Source organism: Cyanistes caeruleus, chromosome 1 (genome assembly GCF_971803275.1).
Source record: "Cyanistes caeruleus chromosome 1, bCyaCae1.hap1.1, whole genome shotgun sequence".
Taxonomy (NCBI): Eukaryota; Metazoa; Chordata; class Aves; order Passeriformes; family Paridae; genus Cyanistes; species Cyanistes caeruleus.
This window is the reverse complement of record NC_141701.1, coordinates 147,600,111-147,619,657: the sequence shown is the minus strand read 5'-3', so window position 1 is coordinate 147,619,657 and position 19,547 is coordinate 147,600,111. Positions and strand designations below refer to the sequence as shown.

Here is a 19,547-nt window from a genome sequence, read left to right as displayed (position 1 = left end):
TTAGGATGCAGGAATGATTTATTTAAAAGCATTTAACCCAACAAGAGTGGCACATGCTGTTTGCCACAAGGCTGCCCTCTGAAAAGGGAATGTTGCTTTGAAAAGCTTGGACATGAGGTCCTGGAGACAAGCTGAGAACGTGGAATATTAAGAGAATTTTTATAGCTTTAGTCTGAGTAGTAGATGGAAAAAAAATTAATAAAAGGTGGAAAAGTCCTGTAGAAACAAAAACAAAACAAAAAAACCACAAAACAACAACCAAAAAAAAAAGTGGAGGAAGTAAACGAGTTTTTAAACCTGAGTAATAGGAAGCAGCACTGGGCTTTCCAGGAGATCATTTTTGTTTATAATTAATCTAGGCACTCATGTAGCCCATCATGTTATAATACATGAGAGCACTCCACGGGCAGTAATGAACTGCTGCAGAGAGGGAAGCCCTTTGATAGCTCATTTCCAGACACTTTTTTCACCTCCAGGCCATGGACCAACCCTCAGAGCAGCCTTAAGGAGTTTGTACTGAAGACAAGGGCTGTGATTCAAGGAAACAGGGAGCAGAGATGGGAATTTAGGTCACCTTAGTGTCTCTCTAGTGTCCTATTTTTAAGACTTTCCTTTAACTTTATGCCTTTCTTTCATAATGTGCAATTTCTGGATTGGCAGGTGCAATCATAGAGTTTGGCATCTGTATGGCAGAAAATGCAGTGTCAGAATGAAAGGACAAAGGGATATTTTAAAAAAATAAGATGACAATAAAAGTCTGCTCAGAAAGGGTGGATGTTGAAAGGAATACCAACCTCATTACAAGCTCCCCTTTCCCAGCCATATTTCAGAGAGCCAAAAGAAAGCCCATGTATTTCAGTTTATTTGCAGAGTCCCATTTATTTCCCTGTAGGTTTTCCAGCTTGCATCTGGGGTAAAGACTGAATTCTGTTCCTTTTCAAATCAAGAGGAGAAACTTGTAACTTTAGGCCTGGCTCTGAAAGACACAGGACAGTGAAGAGGTCTGAGTGATCCTATCCTTGGCAGCAAACAGGAAAAGCCAGGCTGGACTGAAAAGAGGCACCCACAGCAATCCAAGCACTATTGCTTCTATTTTTATTTTTTTTTTAAAAGGCACAATTAGAGAGGGAGAGACAGGTGTTTTTGGGGCACACAAAAAGCTATTTGAAAGCACCAGGGGCCTGCATTAGCTGGAACTGCTTATTTAAATAAGTGGCCAGAGCTTTCAGCTCAGCTGCTGTGCTTCCATTCAGATGTCTTTTTTTTTTCTTTTTCTTTCTGCCTGCTGTTCCCTCCCCTCTAATTTGAACAAGCAGGTTAATTTGATGAAATCCCTGGCTGCATAAAGCATATGCTGCTGCCCATACCAGGAGGGAGGTCTCCCCTTCTCCCAGGGATAGAGGCTTGCAGGACATTGCTCTCAGATGTGTGCAGCAGCAGGCATTTAGTGGAGATTCTGGTTAGTTTTAGAATTTTTATGATTATCCAAGGATGATTTTTTTGCTGTTGCTCAGGCAGAATTCCTTGTTTTCAGGGCTCAGCTATTAATTCACCTCAGTGGTGGTCAGGGGTTAATTAGAACATGCAGTCTGTGCTGGGTAGTGCCTGCCTTGGAATGGCAGGTCTGTCTGCTCCCAGCCTGCTCCAATGGATGCTCCCAGGTTATCTGAAATCAAGTGCTTTTTGGGAAAAAACCCAACCAAACAAAAAAGGGAGGGGCAGCCTTTATTCTAGCTCAAAAAAATTTATTCCAGTTGCTCCTTGCTGTAGGAATCTCCACCAGCCCTGGGTGAAATGCTGCTGCCAAACTCTCTGCCCTTGACTCCCTATAACCCCATGGACTGGGAGTCTGTGGAGGCTGCTAATATGATATTAAAATGTGTTCATGTAGGGAGGAACCCACTGCTGTTCTAAATGCAATCAGCCCTTGGGAAAAAAAAACAACAAACCTCTATGATATTCTAATTAAAGGCCTTTTTCCCTCCATGTGCTGCATTATCTCACTCCCTACTTTGTGATTGTTTTTCTGCCACCTTAAAATTCTGTCCCGGTGGCTTTACTGGGTTTACACTGGTTTACAACACTGATTGCTTAGGTCGTTGTCAGATAATGAAGACACATAAAATTATTGTAGAATTTTATCTCTGTGTGTTCATGGTGAATAATTTAAATAGTCAGACAGTGCTGCACATCTGTAACTGGGGAAGGACTGTGAGACCACCGTGAGCACACTGGGAATTTAGCACTACTCCAGTCATTTTTCTTACTTTAAAGAATGACAGAAATTCTGCAAAATAGTGAAATTGTGACAAGAAATTGGAAATTACTGAAAAAAATCTTCTGTTTCCTGGACAAGACTTTGAAGTGGATTGTCAAAATTATTAAGATGTTCAGAAATTACTCTCATTAGAGTTATATTATGTAAGTATTTATATAATTTATACAGCTATCAGTGAGGCTAGCCTTTCATCAGAGATCCTTCCCTGTGTTCTAGCACTCTAAATTCATTGATTCTTCTTGATTTTGTCCTGGAAACATGTATGAATGTCATACAGGGGGACACTCTAGACCCAAGCTAATGCCACAAGGAGACTGAATTTCAAAACACCAGCCACAGGTTTGTTAAACCCCATGGCTGGTACTTCTAGTGCCCAGTGCACCAGAATTAAAAGCTCTCATTTTCCCCTTGATCATGAGACTGAAAATGGCAACTTTAAAGCTGTGAGGTTCATTTATCTCTCTCTTCTCTCAGCTCCAGGCATATGTCATGCAAATTATTGTAAAATCTATACAGATAAACCTGTGTGTAGATATTTGTGGGAATATAGAAATAATGTGGGAATATAGAAATACAAGTCTGTATTTATTGACACAATATTCTTATAGATACATAGATAAAACTGTCTCTGGGCAAAGAAAGCCAGGAACAAGAGCAGAAATCTTCCCTGAATGCCAGGATCAGAGAGAGCTCCACACTCTGCCTATCTCTGATAGCAAGAGGATAAATTGTTTAGGTAGCACCTACAAAGCTTTGCCAGGAGCCTGAGCTTTGTTGGGAAACTCTGCCATGGAACTGGGCAGTAAATGATGATTCTTTCAGGGTTTCCTCTCTTTTGGGTTGGAATAAATTTTGGGAAGTGTCTGACAGCACTGAGGCTGGGCTCTTGGCTGTGCTGAGATGATCCAGGGAATGCAAAAGGGAAGAGTTGCCACATGATGGACATCCTAGTCCATGAGATCAGTGAGACTTGTGTGTCACAGGCTGAAGTCTGTGGAGGCAGAACTGCATACACTGATTTATGAGGAGCTCTCTCCCCCTCATTGCTGGCCAGGTTGTGCACTGGACTTCAGGTTAGGCAGAAAATTCCACTTCAGCATTGTTCTGGAAACTTCAGGGTCACCAAAGGAGCATCAGATCAAGGGGATAAGGAACAGTCCACACCTAACACAGGGAAACTATTCCCTGATTAAGATAAATGGAAAGCTGTGAAAGCTTCCATTCCATAGTAAGATCAAGCAAGTTCTGGAAAGACCTCCAAGGGAAATGCTGGAGACAGAGCAAATGGGAGCTGTGATAAATCTGTTTGGCTCAGAAGAGGTGCACAGGAGGATGAGGGATTGGCTTGCCTGTAACCTGCTGTGTAAAAGGTGAAGTTGAGGTGAAAGCTCAAGGTCAATGGCAAATTGGGTGTTTTATGGGAAATAGTTCCAAGCAACAGTGGCTCCTTAGGATTCACTTGCTCTTCACCGTGTTACAGTGCTGCTTCAGGGGTAGGTTCTTACAAAAAACCTACAAAACTATTTGCAAACAGGTACTGAAAAGATTAGAAATGTGTGTATGACACATTTGATTCTGAATCTGGAGATTACATTGACCCTAGAGGTGTTTCTGGGTGCCAGCACATTTTTGATTCTGAGCATAGCACAAAGCAGAACTTTAGAGAAGCTCTGGGCTGCATAGCCTTGCAACAGTAAAAAAAAATAACAGAAATAGCTGACTTCACCTTTTGTTGTGATTATGTGGGGCAGTCAGCACCATTTTTGAAAGCTGCTTGATTTTTTTCCTAAAAATAACCTTCTGGGTCACTTTTAATCAAGTCCAAATGGCCAAGTCCCTGCGTTGGTAATTCTTCTATAAATAAAATATGACAAGGATACCTTCAAAACCAACATCCAAGCATTTGAACAAGTTGTCTCAAACTCTGTTCTGACTCCAGCCTTGTAAATCATTGCCAGATATCACACAGCTTCATGACCTAATCCTCTGCAGAGATATCTATTGCTGTGTAAATCTGTGTCAGGAGGGCAACACCACCTGTGATGTGTTTCAGGGTGACATTTGTGGCACTCAAAAGAAAATAGGAACCCACTCAGACCCAAAGTCTGGTCTTTTTGACCAGATTTGAACCAAAAACCTTCTGCCTTGGGAGAAAGAGCAGTTATGGGACACAAATCCAGGGTGAGGGAGGAATCCCACAGATGCTCCAACCAATGCAGTTTGAAGACCTTGATATGATCCAATTTTAAGTCATCATAGGTGAAACTAGCAAAGAAGTGTTGGGTACCCTATATATAATTAATTTTCATTTAGATATCTACATTCATTTTTCGGATCAATTTTACAAATTACTGAGTTTCCCTTGGTCTGTGAGTGTAGGATCTTGGTTTCTATCTCTATTTCTATCTTTTTACAATCACTGAGCTGTTGTTCTCATACCTTCAGACTTTCTGAATAGGAACCTCCAAGGCTTTGTGAGGTTAAGGCTGTTTTCTGCACTAAACTTTCCACCAAAGACAGAAATATGTGCCACAGGGTTATTCCTGTCATGATTTCTCCTTAATGCCAGCTATTTTTTAGACTTTTAAGATGACTTAATTGAATAGCTTTAGTGTATAACTACAGTGCACTTTTGCTTACTGCTGTTAGAAAAATCCTCAGCCCTTTATCATTATTTAGTCAACATTAAGTTAGTGGGAAGAGTAAATAAAAGGAGGAGGGTTTGAACTCTGTGTTAATGCAACTTCAGACTAGAGGATGGTGGAAAACAAGGAAGGTAGAAAATGGGTGCATTGGTGAGCTGAAGATGTTTTTTAAATTAAACCCAGGTTTTTTTCTTCAACAGTGAGCAGGATTTGGGTGAAAGGAGCAAAGCTATGGCATTGCTTACTCTGAAATGACTTAGGCATCATGCTCAGGTCACAGGTTCAGATCTGCTTTCCTAGAGATGGAAACAAAGGCTTTGCTGATGATTTTTACCTCCTCAGTGTCTGCAGAGCCTAAGACATCACACCTTGAACCCAGTCTGCCTGTCTATCGTGATGTTCTTATAGGGCACTCAGCACTAAAAGGCAGAAGTGTTTATTAAGCCCTTCCTTCTGCCCCAGCTGCTGGGTCTGTGCACAGGAGGTGAGTCTGTGTCACACCTTGTTAAAGAGTGACACGTTACAGGGTGACAGCCAGCCCCTGTGCCACTTAGTCATCTGCAGGGGGGGTGACTTATCGTGGCAGAAACCCCAGCTCAGGGTTTGTCTGAGACCTCCTGCCCTTGGTTGCCCAAATGACACAATAAAGCCATCAGCCGGTAAATAATTTAACAAATTGAGCAAGTTTTTACAAAGGTGCTTAGCTGTGCAGACAACACTGGTATGTAAATAAATGCATATTCAGGAGGAAGTGTCCCACAGGGGACACTGTCTTGAGACTCAGGACCAGGCTGGTCTTGCCCTGATTTATCCCAGACCTCATGGGTGATGCTGGGATGGTCAGCCAGCAGTGGGCTTCACAGTAATCCTAAAATTAAAAGGAAAGTTTCTCTCCAGAGCTGTCAGTGTTTAAGGGGATGCTGGAGTTTCCTTACTCTAACCATCTATTTTTTTATAATGTAAAGGAGTCCCTGCTTTTAGGCTTAGCTGCTGTCTTGAAAATGACAACAGCACCCACCCCTCAGAGATGAGCTTTGCACACTCCCATTGGTGAGCATGAAATATCTAATACTGTGATAACTGGTGCTGTGAATATGGTAAGAAAAAAAAAATTAAAAAAGAAGAAAAGGAACTGTGATAAGCAATATACTCAGGTTTCTCCTTCTAAAAAGATAGTATTTTATAGTATGTGATGATTAATTCTGGTTGAGTTTTTTGTTGTTTTGGGGTTTTTAAATACATGTAAATTAGCATGATACCTACGGTGTTGGAGAGCTGTTTGTTTTCACTCTTTGCTCAGTAAGATTTCAGGCTGTGAACACTGATTTGAGCATGTAAAACCCTATTGCTCCATGTGTTTATAATCTCCACTGTCAGTTCATTCAGAATCCCGTCCTGTGCCTGATACCACCCACATTTCTGACCACCTGGGGCACTACAAAATCTCTGGGAACATGAAGAGCATGGGAACCCCTCCATGCTGCTTCCAGATTCAGAAAGTTCATTTCAAAGAAATAGTCTTTGAAAAGTGTGAACCTCAACACTGAGTCAAATTTCCATCTCCTTTAGAGACCATGCAGAAACCAGAAAAAGTGAATAAAAGCAGAATGGAAAAGCCATGCACATCATTCTTTTAAGGTCTGTCGTATAGTCATGTCTGCCAGCAATGTAGGAGACTTGTTTCTAATCACTTAGTTGAAGACTAGTGATTAAATGTAAATACCAAATCCTTAATCTCTGCTGGAAAGGGTTAGATGTGCTTTCTTCCAAAAGGATCTAAATTGTAACACTTACCTGACTCGTATTTTGGGCAGAGGGAGATACACACAGGTGGATCTGTTATGGTGATCTCCTTTCTTATCCACTTTGTGAAGGATCATCCTTTCTTCTGTGTGGATCTAAAGGAATGGCTCCCATTTAAGACTTTTTCCCCCCGCTGTTCCACTAACCAGCTGTTTCTTTCCAGGGAGGAAAGTCAGAGGAGAAGGATAACTTCAGGAGTGCTCTAACAGGTTGAATTTTTGCTTTGTGTCTCCATCCAGGTCTCTTTAATCAGCCTGGTTGCCAACACCCTTGGATACTCGGAGATGGGTCCCATCAAATCGCTCAGGACCCTCCGGGCCCTGCGGCCGCTGAGAGCGTTGTCACGGTTTGAGGGGATGAGGGTAAGAGGACACAAAGCATCCATCAAAGCTCAACTTTGTGTGGATCCAAGTGTAACAGGGGATCAAAGCACGTGGCTTTGTCAGCCAAAGGACATGAATGATAGTGCTTTATCAACGCAACAAAGAAACCCTCCTCGCTCTTGGTTGCAGTTGTGTCATTGCATCTTTATCCTTGGGTGGATTTAGTGATAAACTAATTCTGCTGCCTAACTTGTCATACTATGCCTTGAAAAACAGCTTTTTGGATGAGGAAGCATCTGGCTATCAATTACCTCTCAATTATAAGGTGTATCAGGGGAACAACCAAGCTGAATTTTGCTCCCTGTTTTGACACACATTAAAATGAGAGTAACTGGAAAGTTCTTAAGGATGTTTTCACTAATAATTAAAGCAAAAATTAGAAATGCTAAAGATAGGGAAAGCAAATGAATGAATGATTTTTTTTCCCCTTTGAACAGATTGCAGTTTTAATGAGGAATGTTGGGATTAACATTAAACCCATGTAGCTTGTGCTTGTTGCTCCATCTTGTGCATCCATCTCTTTTCTTTTCTGCATTCCTTTGCCACCGTTATATCCCACAGCATACCTGTTTATTTGTCAAGCCTACCTGCTAACAAGGATCAATTATTGTTTAGATAAGCACTTTATTTAATTTGTCACACCTTGCAGGCAGTGACAGCTGTGTTCTGTATAAACTGAGGTTACTGCTAACCTTGCAGATTGCATAGCAAGGTAAAGCAAATCTGTGACAAAATTCTGTGTCAAATTATATTGGTGATCCCAAATCTCTCTGCTAGGTCAAGGAAAATGTTACATATTTCACAGTGATATATATTCAGGGTAAAGCTTTCCTGTAGACAAATTTTGGTCCAAATCATCAGTGACTAAATGTGTATTTCATGCACTGATCTCCCAGCAATGAATTATTCTCATTGCAATGCTCTCACAGCAAGAGACTGAAGACTGGAGAACTTTACAACTGAGGTGAGCTAGGAAATATGGTGATACAGCAGTGTAGGAAAACTCCACATCTGTTCTTTTCCTCTTCTGTGGATGACCAGATTTGACAATATAATGCTTTGTTCCAAAGATTCTGTGATTAGCTAAATCATATTATTTTTGTGGATGAAGATGAGGCAAGTATTGTTGCAGTCCACCTCTGTGTTTGTACTAAGACAAATAGATGCAAAAGGCTCTGTTTACCCAGGCAGCCAAACCTGAATTGTTTTGGTCACCACAATCTTTCCAGCAGTCAGACAATGTTTTGCAGGTAGTTGACCAAATAAAACAAAGCCAAAGTGTAAAGACTCAAAGTAAGTTTGCATTAATGACAATAATTAAAGCTCTCACTCATGTCATTTGATGACCTCACTCCAAGTCTTTATTAAACATTCACAGATGGAGCTATTTCAGCATTCAGAATTAGCAAAAGCAGTAGTTTGACTACCAGAGTGATTTGTGCACAGATTCTCTCAAATCAGTTTAGGTCTGGCTTATGAAGGCTTAGCTTTTACTGGTGGATAACAAAGCAAAACTCAGTGTGCTCTAAGATGACAATTGTTTACTCATGATTTCACATCAGTTTAGCTAAATTGGATTCAAACTAAATAGCAATGGGGAAATGAGCCAAAAACATCAGAAAAGCAATAGTAGAATAGAGAAAAAGTAACATTAAAACTCCTCATTTCTCTCTGAGAATAGCAAGAGGCTGTCTTGGTAAAGATCTTAACATGGATCAGCCCAGAAAATTTCCTTCCCAAAATGCTCATTCTTACAGGCCCCTCAGTTCCTGACTCAACATCCTCTTTTCTTTCCTGTATTGCTGCTGCTGCAGCTGAAATATATTCAGTCATTCTGAGCTATCAGAGGTGGTGAATTAGCTTGTAAACCACGATAAAATATAATTGAGAATACGTGCTATTGGAAAAGCAAATCATTTTAGTTTTAGTTTGTCTAACCACACTTAACAAGACTAGGGACAGTTAGACCTTTCATTATTAGGAGTTCATATGCTCCAAAATGCACAGGAAAATTGCCAGCGCAGTGATGGATTAAATAATGATAATGTTGAGAAGCAAACACTGACAGTGAGAAAATAATAAGAGTTTGCTATATTATAATGCCTCTTTCTTGAATAACTGAAACATCTCTGCAGGGCTAGAACAGGAGCAAGAAAGCTCTCATTTACTGCAGTAAGAGACTTATTTCATCAATGTTGTGCCTAAATTTTGGAAGCAATTTTGTCTGAGACAAAGGCACAGAGTAGCCCTTAGGTGGCCAAGAGAACCCGTTGCCATCAGACCTCAGCTCTTTCCCTATCTTCAAACAGTCTGGGACTTGTGCAAGTTTGACACAAGTCTCAGCAGCTCCTGTGCCATGAGAGATCTGCAAAATAGGGATGAACTGGTGCCATCCTGCCCCTCAATCCTCAGAAAAAGACCCCAGAAAGACCAGGATCCCCCTGACACTACTGTAGACCCAGAGACTTTACACTCATGAGCCCAGAATAAAGTAGCTGCCTGTCCCATCTAATGACATCTCTCATGTCTCCTCATTTGTTGTCCATCAGGGAATTGTTTCAGAGGTGGCACTTTCCTGCAAGGGAGGTTATTTGTAGTATTTTAGGAGGATGGGGGGGATGATGAGAGACCATTTACTGTGAAAGTGATACTGAGTGAAGTCATGGTGAGACTGCTACAAGATATATGCAGGAAAGGAACAGCATAATTAATGCTAGTTAGCATGATTTCATGGGAATAGTTCTTGTAATACCGAGATGGGCCTTTGATTTGATTACAAATTATGCTGATGACAGTAACTGTGCTGATACAGAATCCTTGGATTTCAGAGAGGAATCTGATACCATGAGACATTGTGATGAAAACACGAGCTTTGTAGCAAGACAAGTAAACACATTTTAAAATGGGTGATGGAGCTCAAAAAGTAATTGTAAGCAGTGACCACACTGTAAATTTGGTGATGAGCATCTCAGGGTGAGGGATTGTTCAGAATGAGAACTATCTTTAATCTGTACTTTAACAGCAACTGGGAGAAAATATGAAATCTTTGCTGACAGCACTCAAATGAGTGTAAGTGAAATTACAGATAAGGGAATTATGCTGGCTGATCTGGATCACAGTGAAAAATAGATCTATTGTACAACACACATTTTAATAAACCTACATGCATTGGCTACCTCGGGAGGAGGAATGTAGGTCACTCTGGGGGAAGTTTCTTGGAAAACAGCAGCTGAGAAGGACATAGGGATCAGGATGACTGTTCAAAGGAACACAAGGTTTTGGGCCAGTCTGACAAATGAGTTGACTGCTAGAATCCCTGAATATGCAGGGAAATAACCCAGCAAACAGAGGGACAGTGCAGTGCTTCGACGCTGGAATTCCATGAAAGTGCTGGAAAGGGGGAGCTAAAAATGGGAAAGTCTCTGCAGGGAGCTACGAGTGTGATTAAAAATCTGAGAGAACCATGATAACTACAAGGAAGCTCTGATTTTTTAATTACCCAGAGCAATGTGCAGTGGTAACTCCCCCACAATGAAGATGGGAATGATAGGAGAAGACAGCTAAGAGCAGATGCCTCAAGTTCAGCAAATTCCACCTAAAAATGCAGCAACTGCTTCTAACACTGAGGACAAAGGGCACTAGGAACAGATTATCTAATAATACATTTTTTCCTCTGTTATTTGACATCATGACACTGTAAATTAGATGTCTTTGCAAAAGCTGTTCCTGAGCTTCACTGGGAGTTATAGTCTGGGTCTGAAATCACTGCAGGGAGTCTGATGGGCTCTCTCAGAGCAAAGGGAGGATTAACTCATCATGCAAGTCTATTTCTGGATTAAAAATCTGAATCAGCTTTAGTTGAGGAGGTGTCCTGTGAGATCAGAAGAGTGGGGACCAAACACAGGTTACAGATTGCACCACTCTGAGTCAGGGCAGAGGGTGGCTCAGTTTCTAGGCTGTCCCTAAAGAAATCTCTTGGAAAGTGGTTTCACCTGTAAAGGTATTGATGGAAACCAACAAGGATGAAACTTTTTCTTATGCATGGATCTATATCTATATCTATATCTATATCTATATCTATATCATCTATATCTATCTATCTATATCTATATCTATATCATCTATATCTATACCTATGTCTATGTCAATATCTATATCTATCTATATCTATCTATATATATAGCCATTCCAAAGTGCAGCAGAAATTCCTCCTTCTCCATGGCAAAGTGTACAGCTGAACTTTTAATATGATGTTAACTTCTAATTATGATAATAACCTGCCTTTATGTATCCAGGCCTTCCTCTCACTTGTCTCAGTACAAAACAAGAATGCTTCCAGCAGAACAAATGGCATCACACTGGTGTAAGAGCAGAAGCAGCAAGGGAAGAATGAACCCCCCCTGTTAATAATTCATTCAGAGAGGTGTTGCAGGATTTGCTGCAGCCTCATGTCGTGTTTTGTTATCTACAGGCCATTGAACATAACTCAGCAGAAGGAAAAAAGCAGGATGTGGGCACAGCCATCACTAGTACTGCTGAAACCTGGATGTCTGTGTCCTGTCACTGGGAGCTGGGTTCAGCAGCACATGAAACACAAATCCGTGTGGTTTTGCTGGCATGGGTTAAAACTGAAGAGGAATACTGTTGTGCAGAGAAACAAATGAAAACTACTTTGACAAGTGCCAAGGCTATATCCAAACAAGCCCTTGATTTGGAAATTATTTGGCATTTCGGTTAACGTGGTAAATTTGGTCTAAAAATGATGAGGTTAGAAATTGATTGACATCCAAAACTGAAAGATAAAATTAGCAAACAAAAACAAAAAGCAAACAAAAAAAAAAATCCAAGAAAAGTCATCAGGAATGGGCCTATACAGAAAAACAAAACAAAACAATTGGTCAAACAGCTTTTCCTGTGTGAAAATCAGCTTCATTCATAAATGCACAAAATATAAATCTGAGTTTTGGAAGATCTACATAATTTTGTATTGTGTGCTATAGAGGAAGCTGCTGCTATACATGCATGAAAAGCATTTCACTCCTCTGGGTATTTTTCTTCCACAGCAATGCAAAAATGATGGAGAAGTGAATGTTGCATTATTAGCTTGTCAGAAAATTGGACACTAGCACAAGAGAAAAGAGCTGACATTTTCCATAATCAAATTCACCAATTGAATAAAGTTTAATTTTTATGGATCAATATCACCTTGTCTCAGTTTCAGAAATGTAGATGGAGAAGAAGAGCTGAGTGGTCTCCTATCAGATTTTAATCTCCAAAGCATGAGACAGGGATGGAGACAAATTCATGTTGTGGGGCTGGTGTCTGCAGCTATGTGGGAGCCAGCATTGCCTGGACCATGCAGAGGGAGCATCTCCAAAGGCTGTGAACATGGAGAAACCTGGTTGGCATTGGAAGACTACATTTTTGTGATGGAGTTCTTCCCTCAGAAAATATCTTGCATGGTGTGACTCTTGGGGTGTCCTGTGCAGGACTGGGAGTTGGGCTCAGTGATCCTTGTGGGACCCTTCCAGCTCAGGATATTCTGTGATTCTCTGATTCTTTAGTACAAGGTTTGATGTGCATAGATGCCTTAACCACCTTAAGCCCTGACAGTGCTCAATACAGCTCAATACAGTAAATGATGTGTCCCTTGCCTGGTGGGTGTACTGGTATTACAGTACTGCATCCAAACCTGGCAGCTGTAGAGGGTCTGTAGATGGCCTGAACCATATTTTTTTTTGCTTGGCTTCACCATGGAGTCCATTTCCAGTGCCATTGTTCACACACCTTAGAAGCTCCTTCTGCTTTTTGTTTTAATGTATGATTTTATGCAGGGTATTACAGCCCTGCCTGGATTAATGTGTAGGAATTTTACAGCATAACATAGGGGAAAAAAAAAAAAAAAGGAATTTTTTTGTTACATTAGAATGATTTTTCTCTTTTAATCATGCATACTGATCAGATAGGAGAAGCTGGCTTAGTACAGTATGTCTCAATCTGTTATTATTTAATTAAGCAAAATTTATCACAGCTATAGTTCACAGCTACTGAGTCCTGAGTGGGGTCAAAGATTTCAGAAATCTTTTTTTCTCTATTTTGAGTCACTGTAGTGCACCCCAGCCATTTCCAATTAATCACATTGTTATTATTACAGTTTGACTGAAGTGTACTATCCAGAAGGATTTGAGAGGTCAAGATGACTTCTGAATTCAGAGATTCCTCTTGAAAAAGCATCATCCCTTGGGTGGGATGCCAGCAGATTCTTTCTTTGATTACCAAAAGGAAAAAAACAGTCATGTTTGAAGCCTTTAGGGGTGGTCTGGCTCCTTAGGTAGTGCCAGTGCTTATCCACCTGTCACCATGCAAGGGTTCAGACTCATTAATCAAGGGTGCACAGCAGCTTGTTAACGAAGTGTCTGTACAAGTGCTGACATTAATTCTGTTTTCCCTTTCCTGTTCCCCCCAAGGTGGTGGTGAATGCCCTTGTGGGAGCCATCCCTTCCATCATGAACGTTCTGCTCGTCTGCCTCATCTTCTGGCTCATCTTTAGCATCATGGGAGTAAACCTCTTTGCTGGGAAGTTTGGGAAGTGCATTAATAAGACAGAAGGAGATATGCCTTTGGACTCTAAAATTATTAACAACATGAGTGACTGCATACTTTACAACGTGTCAGGCACGTTTTACTGGACAAAAGTTAAAGTTAACTTCGATAATGTTGGTGCTGGGTACCTGGCTCTGCTACAAGTGGTAAGTGTGACCACCAGAAATTAATGGGCAGATGCTGCTGGTTCTCACTGAAACAATCCATTTAAAAGCTCAGCTTAACCTCTGGGCTTTTCTGGGTTTTTCAGCCTTACCCATCAAGACAATGTCTTTCCTAAAGAGTAAATAAAACATATTTTGTATGCTATCTTTCCCTAGATATATTACAGCAGTTTATGATTTTAATTTGAATTTCTGCTGCATCACTAACACAATTCTCTGGGAGGTGATCAGAATAATGAGGTGAATTAAAGGCCATTTTGTCAATATTGTAATCCAGAACAAAGTCCACTTCCAGAAAAAAAATCTGTGATACAGGAAGGACTGTCCATGCAAACAGGGTGCACTGACCTTCCTTAACAGCCTGGGATTTCACTATATCCTGCTGGGAAAAAAATGAAGTTATAGTGCCTTTAGTTTCCCAGCTGAAGTTACTGCATAAAGTTGTAGTCTTAATTTATGGCCCTCTGCTCACTTTCCATTTTTAAGGACACTGGTGCCTCTCATGCTGATTCCTCACCTTGTGTCCACCTGCTAAAATAACGATTCAGATTGAATCTATGGGTCATGGTGGGGATCAGGTTGTTGGCACTGCCCCTGGCCCAGCCTGTCTGGGAAGGTGGCAAGAGCACCTATTTGAGCACCCATGTGAGCACATATTTCAGCTATAAAGGTAGAAAGAAGCCACTTCTACAACCTTTTTCACCATCAAATGTAAAATATAGATAAATGTGTTGTATGCACTGAGATTCACTGTGTTTTGACACAGGACAGCCTAATAGAAAGAGCCACCAGAGACTCCACATTGTCCAGGCCCTGCTGGGCGATTTCAGACAAATTGTTTTGTGTTCCAAATCCACAGGGCCCTCACATGAAATTATTATGCTTATTTCCATTGTTCCTAATCTGGAGCCAGATGATGACAGGGCCTGGATGTGCACTTGGAGTGTTTGCTGCATTGCATTTTTTACACACAGAGTTAAACAAGCTCCTTGCTACATCTTTGGACAGGGAGGTTTCTTTCTTGAAATATCTGTGATGACATCCCTCAATTCTGGGATAAAAAAGTTGTGCTCTGGCAGCTCAATTCAGTTGTCACATGCAGAATTCAGCCTTTGCAGAGCAGCAGGGTGCTGCCCTCAACTCCCTCCTGCCCTTCCCAAGGGACACGAGCCTCCTGCAAGTCCCCATCAGATCTGCCAGCCCTTCTCCTTCCCAGGAGCAAGTTTGTTTTTCCCAGATCTGTTTTTCTCTGTCACAGGTGCATGGAACAGCTCCATGAAGCAATTTTCCTTCCTCGTGGAAATCTTTGTTTTTACATGAGCAGTTCCTGGGACACAAACACTTGAGGTTGAGATTTGATCCCTGTCCATTGAGTTTTTGCTTTCACATCCTCTGGAAAGCAGAAACATTGGAATGGGCACAGCCACTTTTGATTCTTTCCATGACATAAACTTGCTGAGAGTGAGAGCTTTTATCTGTTGCACATAATTACGATATTCAGCTCAGCCATGCAGGGTAGATTATTTCACTTTGAACACCTTTAATTAGATTTTCTGTTCTATATAGTATTTTCTTTGTCTTTCATTTCAACATCCAATATAGATGAGCAAGAATTTCCAGCTTTAAAATATTGTGCCTTACCTGAAACTTCTTAATTCTTCTGATTACATAACAATTGCCTACTTTTTTTGGGGGGGAAGCTCCATCAGAGACGTAGCTATTCCTTCACCATTTATTTTATGAGAACCAAGCTCAAGTTTTCTGAAAATCTTTAGCTTTTCATAAGTGGATATTTTCTAAGGAATATCCTGAAGAAGTCTTTTCTAGTCACTTCTGTTGGGATCAGTTGTCATGATGGTTGGGATCAGAAGAAACATGACTGCTGTAAGGTGGATCTCAGCACAGATTTGAAAGGAATGGGTTAATGCTGCTCTTTTCCAGTTGAAAATTGATTTGATGACCCTGCAGGTTTCATTCAAACCTGTGATCCTGATTTGGGTAGGAAAGAAATAGTCTTTCCAGGTGCAAAAGTACAAAAGAAGTGTTATAAACCTAGGCCTGGTCAGGCTGACCAAACTGATTTTAGCAGGAAACAAGTTCAGTTCCTATGGCAGGTGGCAGCTCCTTCTTCAGAGAGGAAGAGCAGGAGCCAGTTTCCATTAGGGGATTGATTTTGGCTTTAATCCTGCACCTGCAGCTCTTATGTCTGCTGCTGACCATAGGCAATAAAGTGAAAAGGTGACACAGGCAAAGAAGGGGCCCAAACATCTGGATCTCTTTTTCCAGGAGCGTCAGTTACAGGCGCCCCTTGCCAAATATTCTCCACGAGGGATCACATTTCACCAGCAAACCCCCGTGGGAAATGCAGGGGCTCAGCTGACAGCCCAGCTCTCCTAGACAGACAGACACCTCCGTGCATCCCTGTGCACAGCAGGACAAGGAGGAGATAAGCATTTGGGTTACGGCCTGCCAGGATCCAAAACATGAGAGTTTAAGTGTGACTTGTCTTTTGACTGCTGACATTTTCTGCTGCCACAGTGTGGATCTGAGCGGCTCTGAAGTTCCTTTGGAATGCCTGCAAATCCAAATGGAAACGTGTAAAACAAATCTGCTTGATGTTCTGTCTTCTTCAGCAGCATATTCGAAAGACATGTAAATTGCTGCTATGGAAACTTTAGGACATATTTCTATCCAGTGGAAAGCTTTCTGACAATGTGTTTGAGAACTGCATTAAACTTTCCCTAAATATCTTCTGCTCTTTTCCTACCTCGACTGGGATCCATTGTGTTTTCCTGAAGATGTCCCTTTGGGTTAATGAGGCTGAGAAAAGTCAATCATGTCATGAAAAGTCAAGTGTCAAGCTCCTCCAATGAACAAACAGGCTGTCCCAAAACAAGTTAATAAAATAACAGAGGTAACTCTGTGCTCACTCTACAAGCAAGAGGAATGCCTAATTCATGGGAAAGATCTTTGCCATCACAACTTTTTGACTTGCAAGAGGGATGATTTCACTTTCCTGGTGATTTAACACTCCTAAAACCCTAATCTAACAGGAAGAAGGTCTTGCTACAATCTGGTGCTTCAGTAAAAGTTTTTCTGTATTCCAAATTTTCTTGAAGTATCACAGCACCTATGTTTGATAAATCTGTATTTGAGCTGATCAAAGAAATATCTGAAATTCCCAGCAGTAGTTTTGCATTTTCCTTGCGTGATCCCACCCTTCCACCCTGTGATCACCTCTGCATATTTTTTTGCAATGTATTTTGAAATTTCAGACATCTGTTGAAGAATACCCAGGACATGAGTGGTCTTTCATGCAGCATCTGGCTTGTTTGGAAAAGTTCTTCTTAGACAGAAGGGATTTACATTGACTATATCCTACTTCTTTTTGAATATGTCATTTTGGGACTCCAGATAAGGAATGAGGAGATAACAGGAGCACTCCTAGACCAGCACAGCAAGCAGGAGCTGCAGTTAAAGCAATCTCTCATGCCAGGTTTGAAACCCCAACTGAGACCATAAATCAAACACAAAATGATCGTGAGGCAGCCCTGTGTGTCTAAAGTTACTGTGTTACACGATCTTTTGCACTTCTGTAAGCAGCAATGTGTGATTTTACTGTCACTGTGGATGCAAAATGTGCAAAACAATCTCTGGCTTAGCTTTCAGAAATTTCTCTCATCAGCAGTAATGCCCAGAGAAACATTTCAGCAATGTGAAGGCCAGTGTTTTCCATGAAAAGTGGACATTTTAATTGAAAACTTTCCTTTCCTAGGAAAAAAAAATGAGAAAAAGAAAGACAAAAAAAGAAAAAGAAAAAGAGAAAAAGAAGAATAAAAAGAAGGAGAAGGAGAAGAAGAAGAAGAAAAAGAAGAAGAAGAAGAAAAAGAAAAAGAAAAAGAAAAAGAAAAAGAAAAAGAAAAAGAAAAAGAAAAAGAAAAAGAAAAAGAAAAAGAAAAAGAAAAAGAAAAAGAAAAAGAAAAAGAAAAAGAAAAAGAAAAAGAAAAAGAAAAGAAAAAAAAGAAAAAGAAAAAGAAAAAGAAAAAGAAAAAGAAAAAGAAAAAGAAAAAGAAAAAGAAAAAGAAAAAGAAAAAGAAAAAGAAAAAGAAAAAGAAAAAGAAAAAGAAAAAGAAAAAGAAAAAGAAAAAGAAAAAGAAAAAGAAAAAAAAGAGAAGTAAAGCCCAACAGCTCACAGATTTAAAGACTTTCTCTACTTCAAGGCACCATTTGTTCTGAGGGCAGCCAGTGCCATCCCACCTATCCTCCTCCCCACTAATTTGCTGCATTGCAGCTCTAACCACCAGTGAAATAATGAAATGTAATCCCATCCCAGGATGAGTTTATCGGTAGATAATCTCATCACATGACAGTTTCAGTAGAAAATGGTGTTTCTCTGGATAGCTTCCAGGCAGGATAATATCACAAACACTCCCATGAAGATTTTGTCACTTCCTTATCCAGAGTGTAAGTGGTTACTAATTCCAGATAAATAATTTCTTTTCTCAGTGTTATATTTCTTTCATTCTCAGTATCTTTTAGCCTCTGCAGCTGAAGTGTCCAGTGAAGCTTTCCAGATGTCCCACAGAATTTTAATTCTCTTGCTTCTTGACAACTGGGAGAGACAGAAAATCACAGCACTTCATTCTCTTAATATTTATTTTTGTCAGATCACTTCATCATCCTGTATCACTAAAAACCACTGTGCCTTGCAGCAGAGTCGTTGGTGTCTGTGGTACACATTGAGGGGTAAAATAGCTGCTGAAGAGAAAAGATTTCCTGCCAAGTGGGAGAAAAGTACAGGCTAAGATCATATCATTTTGTGCCACAGGGAAAGGATTTCTTGTTTCATCCCAGCCAACCTTCCTGAACAGCACTTTGAGCTGAAAGCTCTAACAGCACCAGAAAGGTTTTCATCAGATTAGAAAGAGAACGGCAAAAAAGGAAAATATTAGAATATTTAAGGAGTATCAGCATGACAGGTTCAAATAATTATTTGTTTTGATAAAACTGCTGATCCTTCCTGTAGATACTTCTCATCTAAAGTGGTTTTTAACACACAGCACCATGGAAGAGATTTTCCAAAGGGTTCTGATTTGGGGGAGAGAGTTAATCTCTTTCAAGCAGTAGATAAGAAGAGGTGCAACCTTTCAAACATTATTTTATATATACTTTCATGAGAAATATCATTGATCTCTTGTGCATTTTCCTTTGGCTCGGTAGCATTCAGAAGAAATTGGGAAGGCAGCATTACCTCCAGGAGTTAATATAATAATAGAGATTTCTAAAACCATTGAATGTACCCACCTCAGCCCAGCTGCCTGGGTTTCTTTTGGTAGCTTCAGGTTAAATTCCTACTGGCATTATCTGGAATTGTATGCCTACACAACAGGGGAAAATTAAGTGTCAGTAGGATGCAAAAAAATATTGGGTGTGGGTCTTACATGCATGCCAGTGTAAATCTGATGAAATTAATAAATCTAAAAATGCTTCATCATCTGCTCATGCTGACTTAGGTCAGGGTAGGTCTAAATAGGTCAGAAGTCAAATGAGAAATGACTCTAGAGAGCCCAAATAAAGGCAGTGGGGCTTAGGCCAGAGTCAGACCTAATGCCAGGTGTGCTTGGCATCAGGCTGTGCCTAGTAAGAGTCATATATTCAGATCAAAGAGTCG

General features: G+C 40.5%; 1 protein-coding gene across 1 annotated transcript in view; it reads left to right on the top strand.

Annotated features, from left to right (window-relative positions):
* Positions 1-19,547, top strand: part of SCN5A (sodium voltage-gated channel alpha subunit 5) — a 211,812-nt gene that overhangs the window by 183,811 nt on the left and 8,454 nt on the right. The window contains exons 22-23 of the mRNA XM_086866202.1: positions 6,966-7,088; positions 13,577-13,858. Of these exons, the coding sequence (XP_086722328.1) occupies positions 6,966-7,088; positions 13,577-13,858 (405 nt within the window). The remainder of the gene's footprint in view (positions 1-6,965; positions 7,089-13,576; positions 13,859-19,547) is intronic.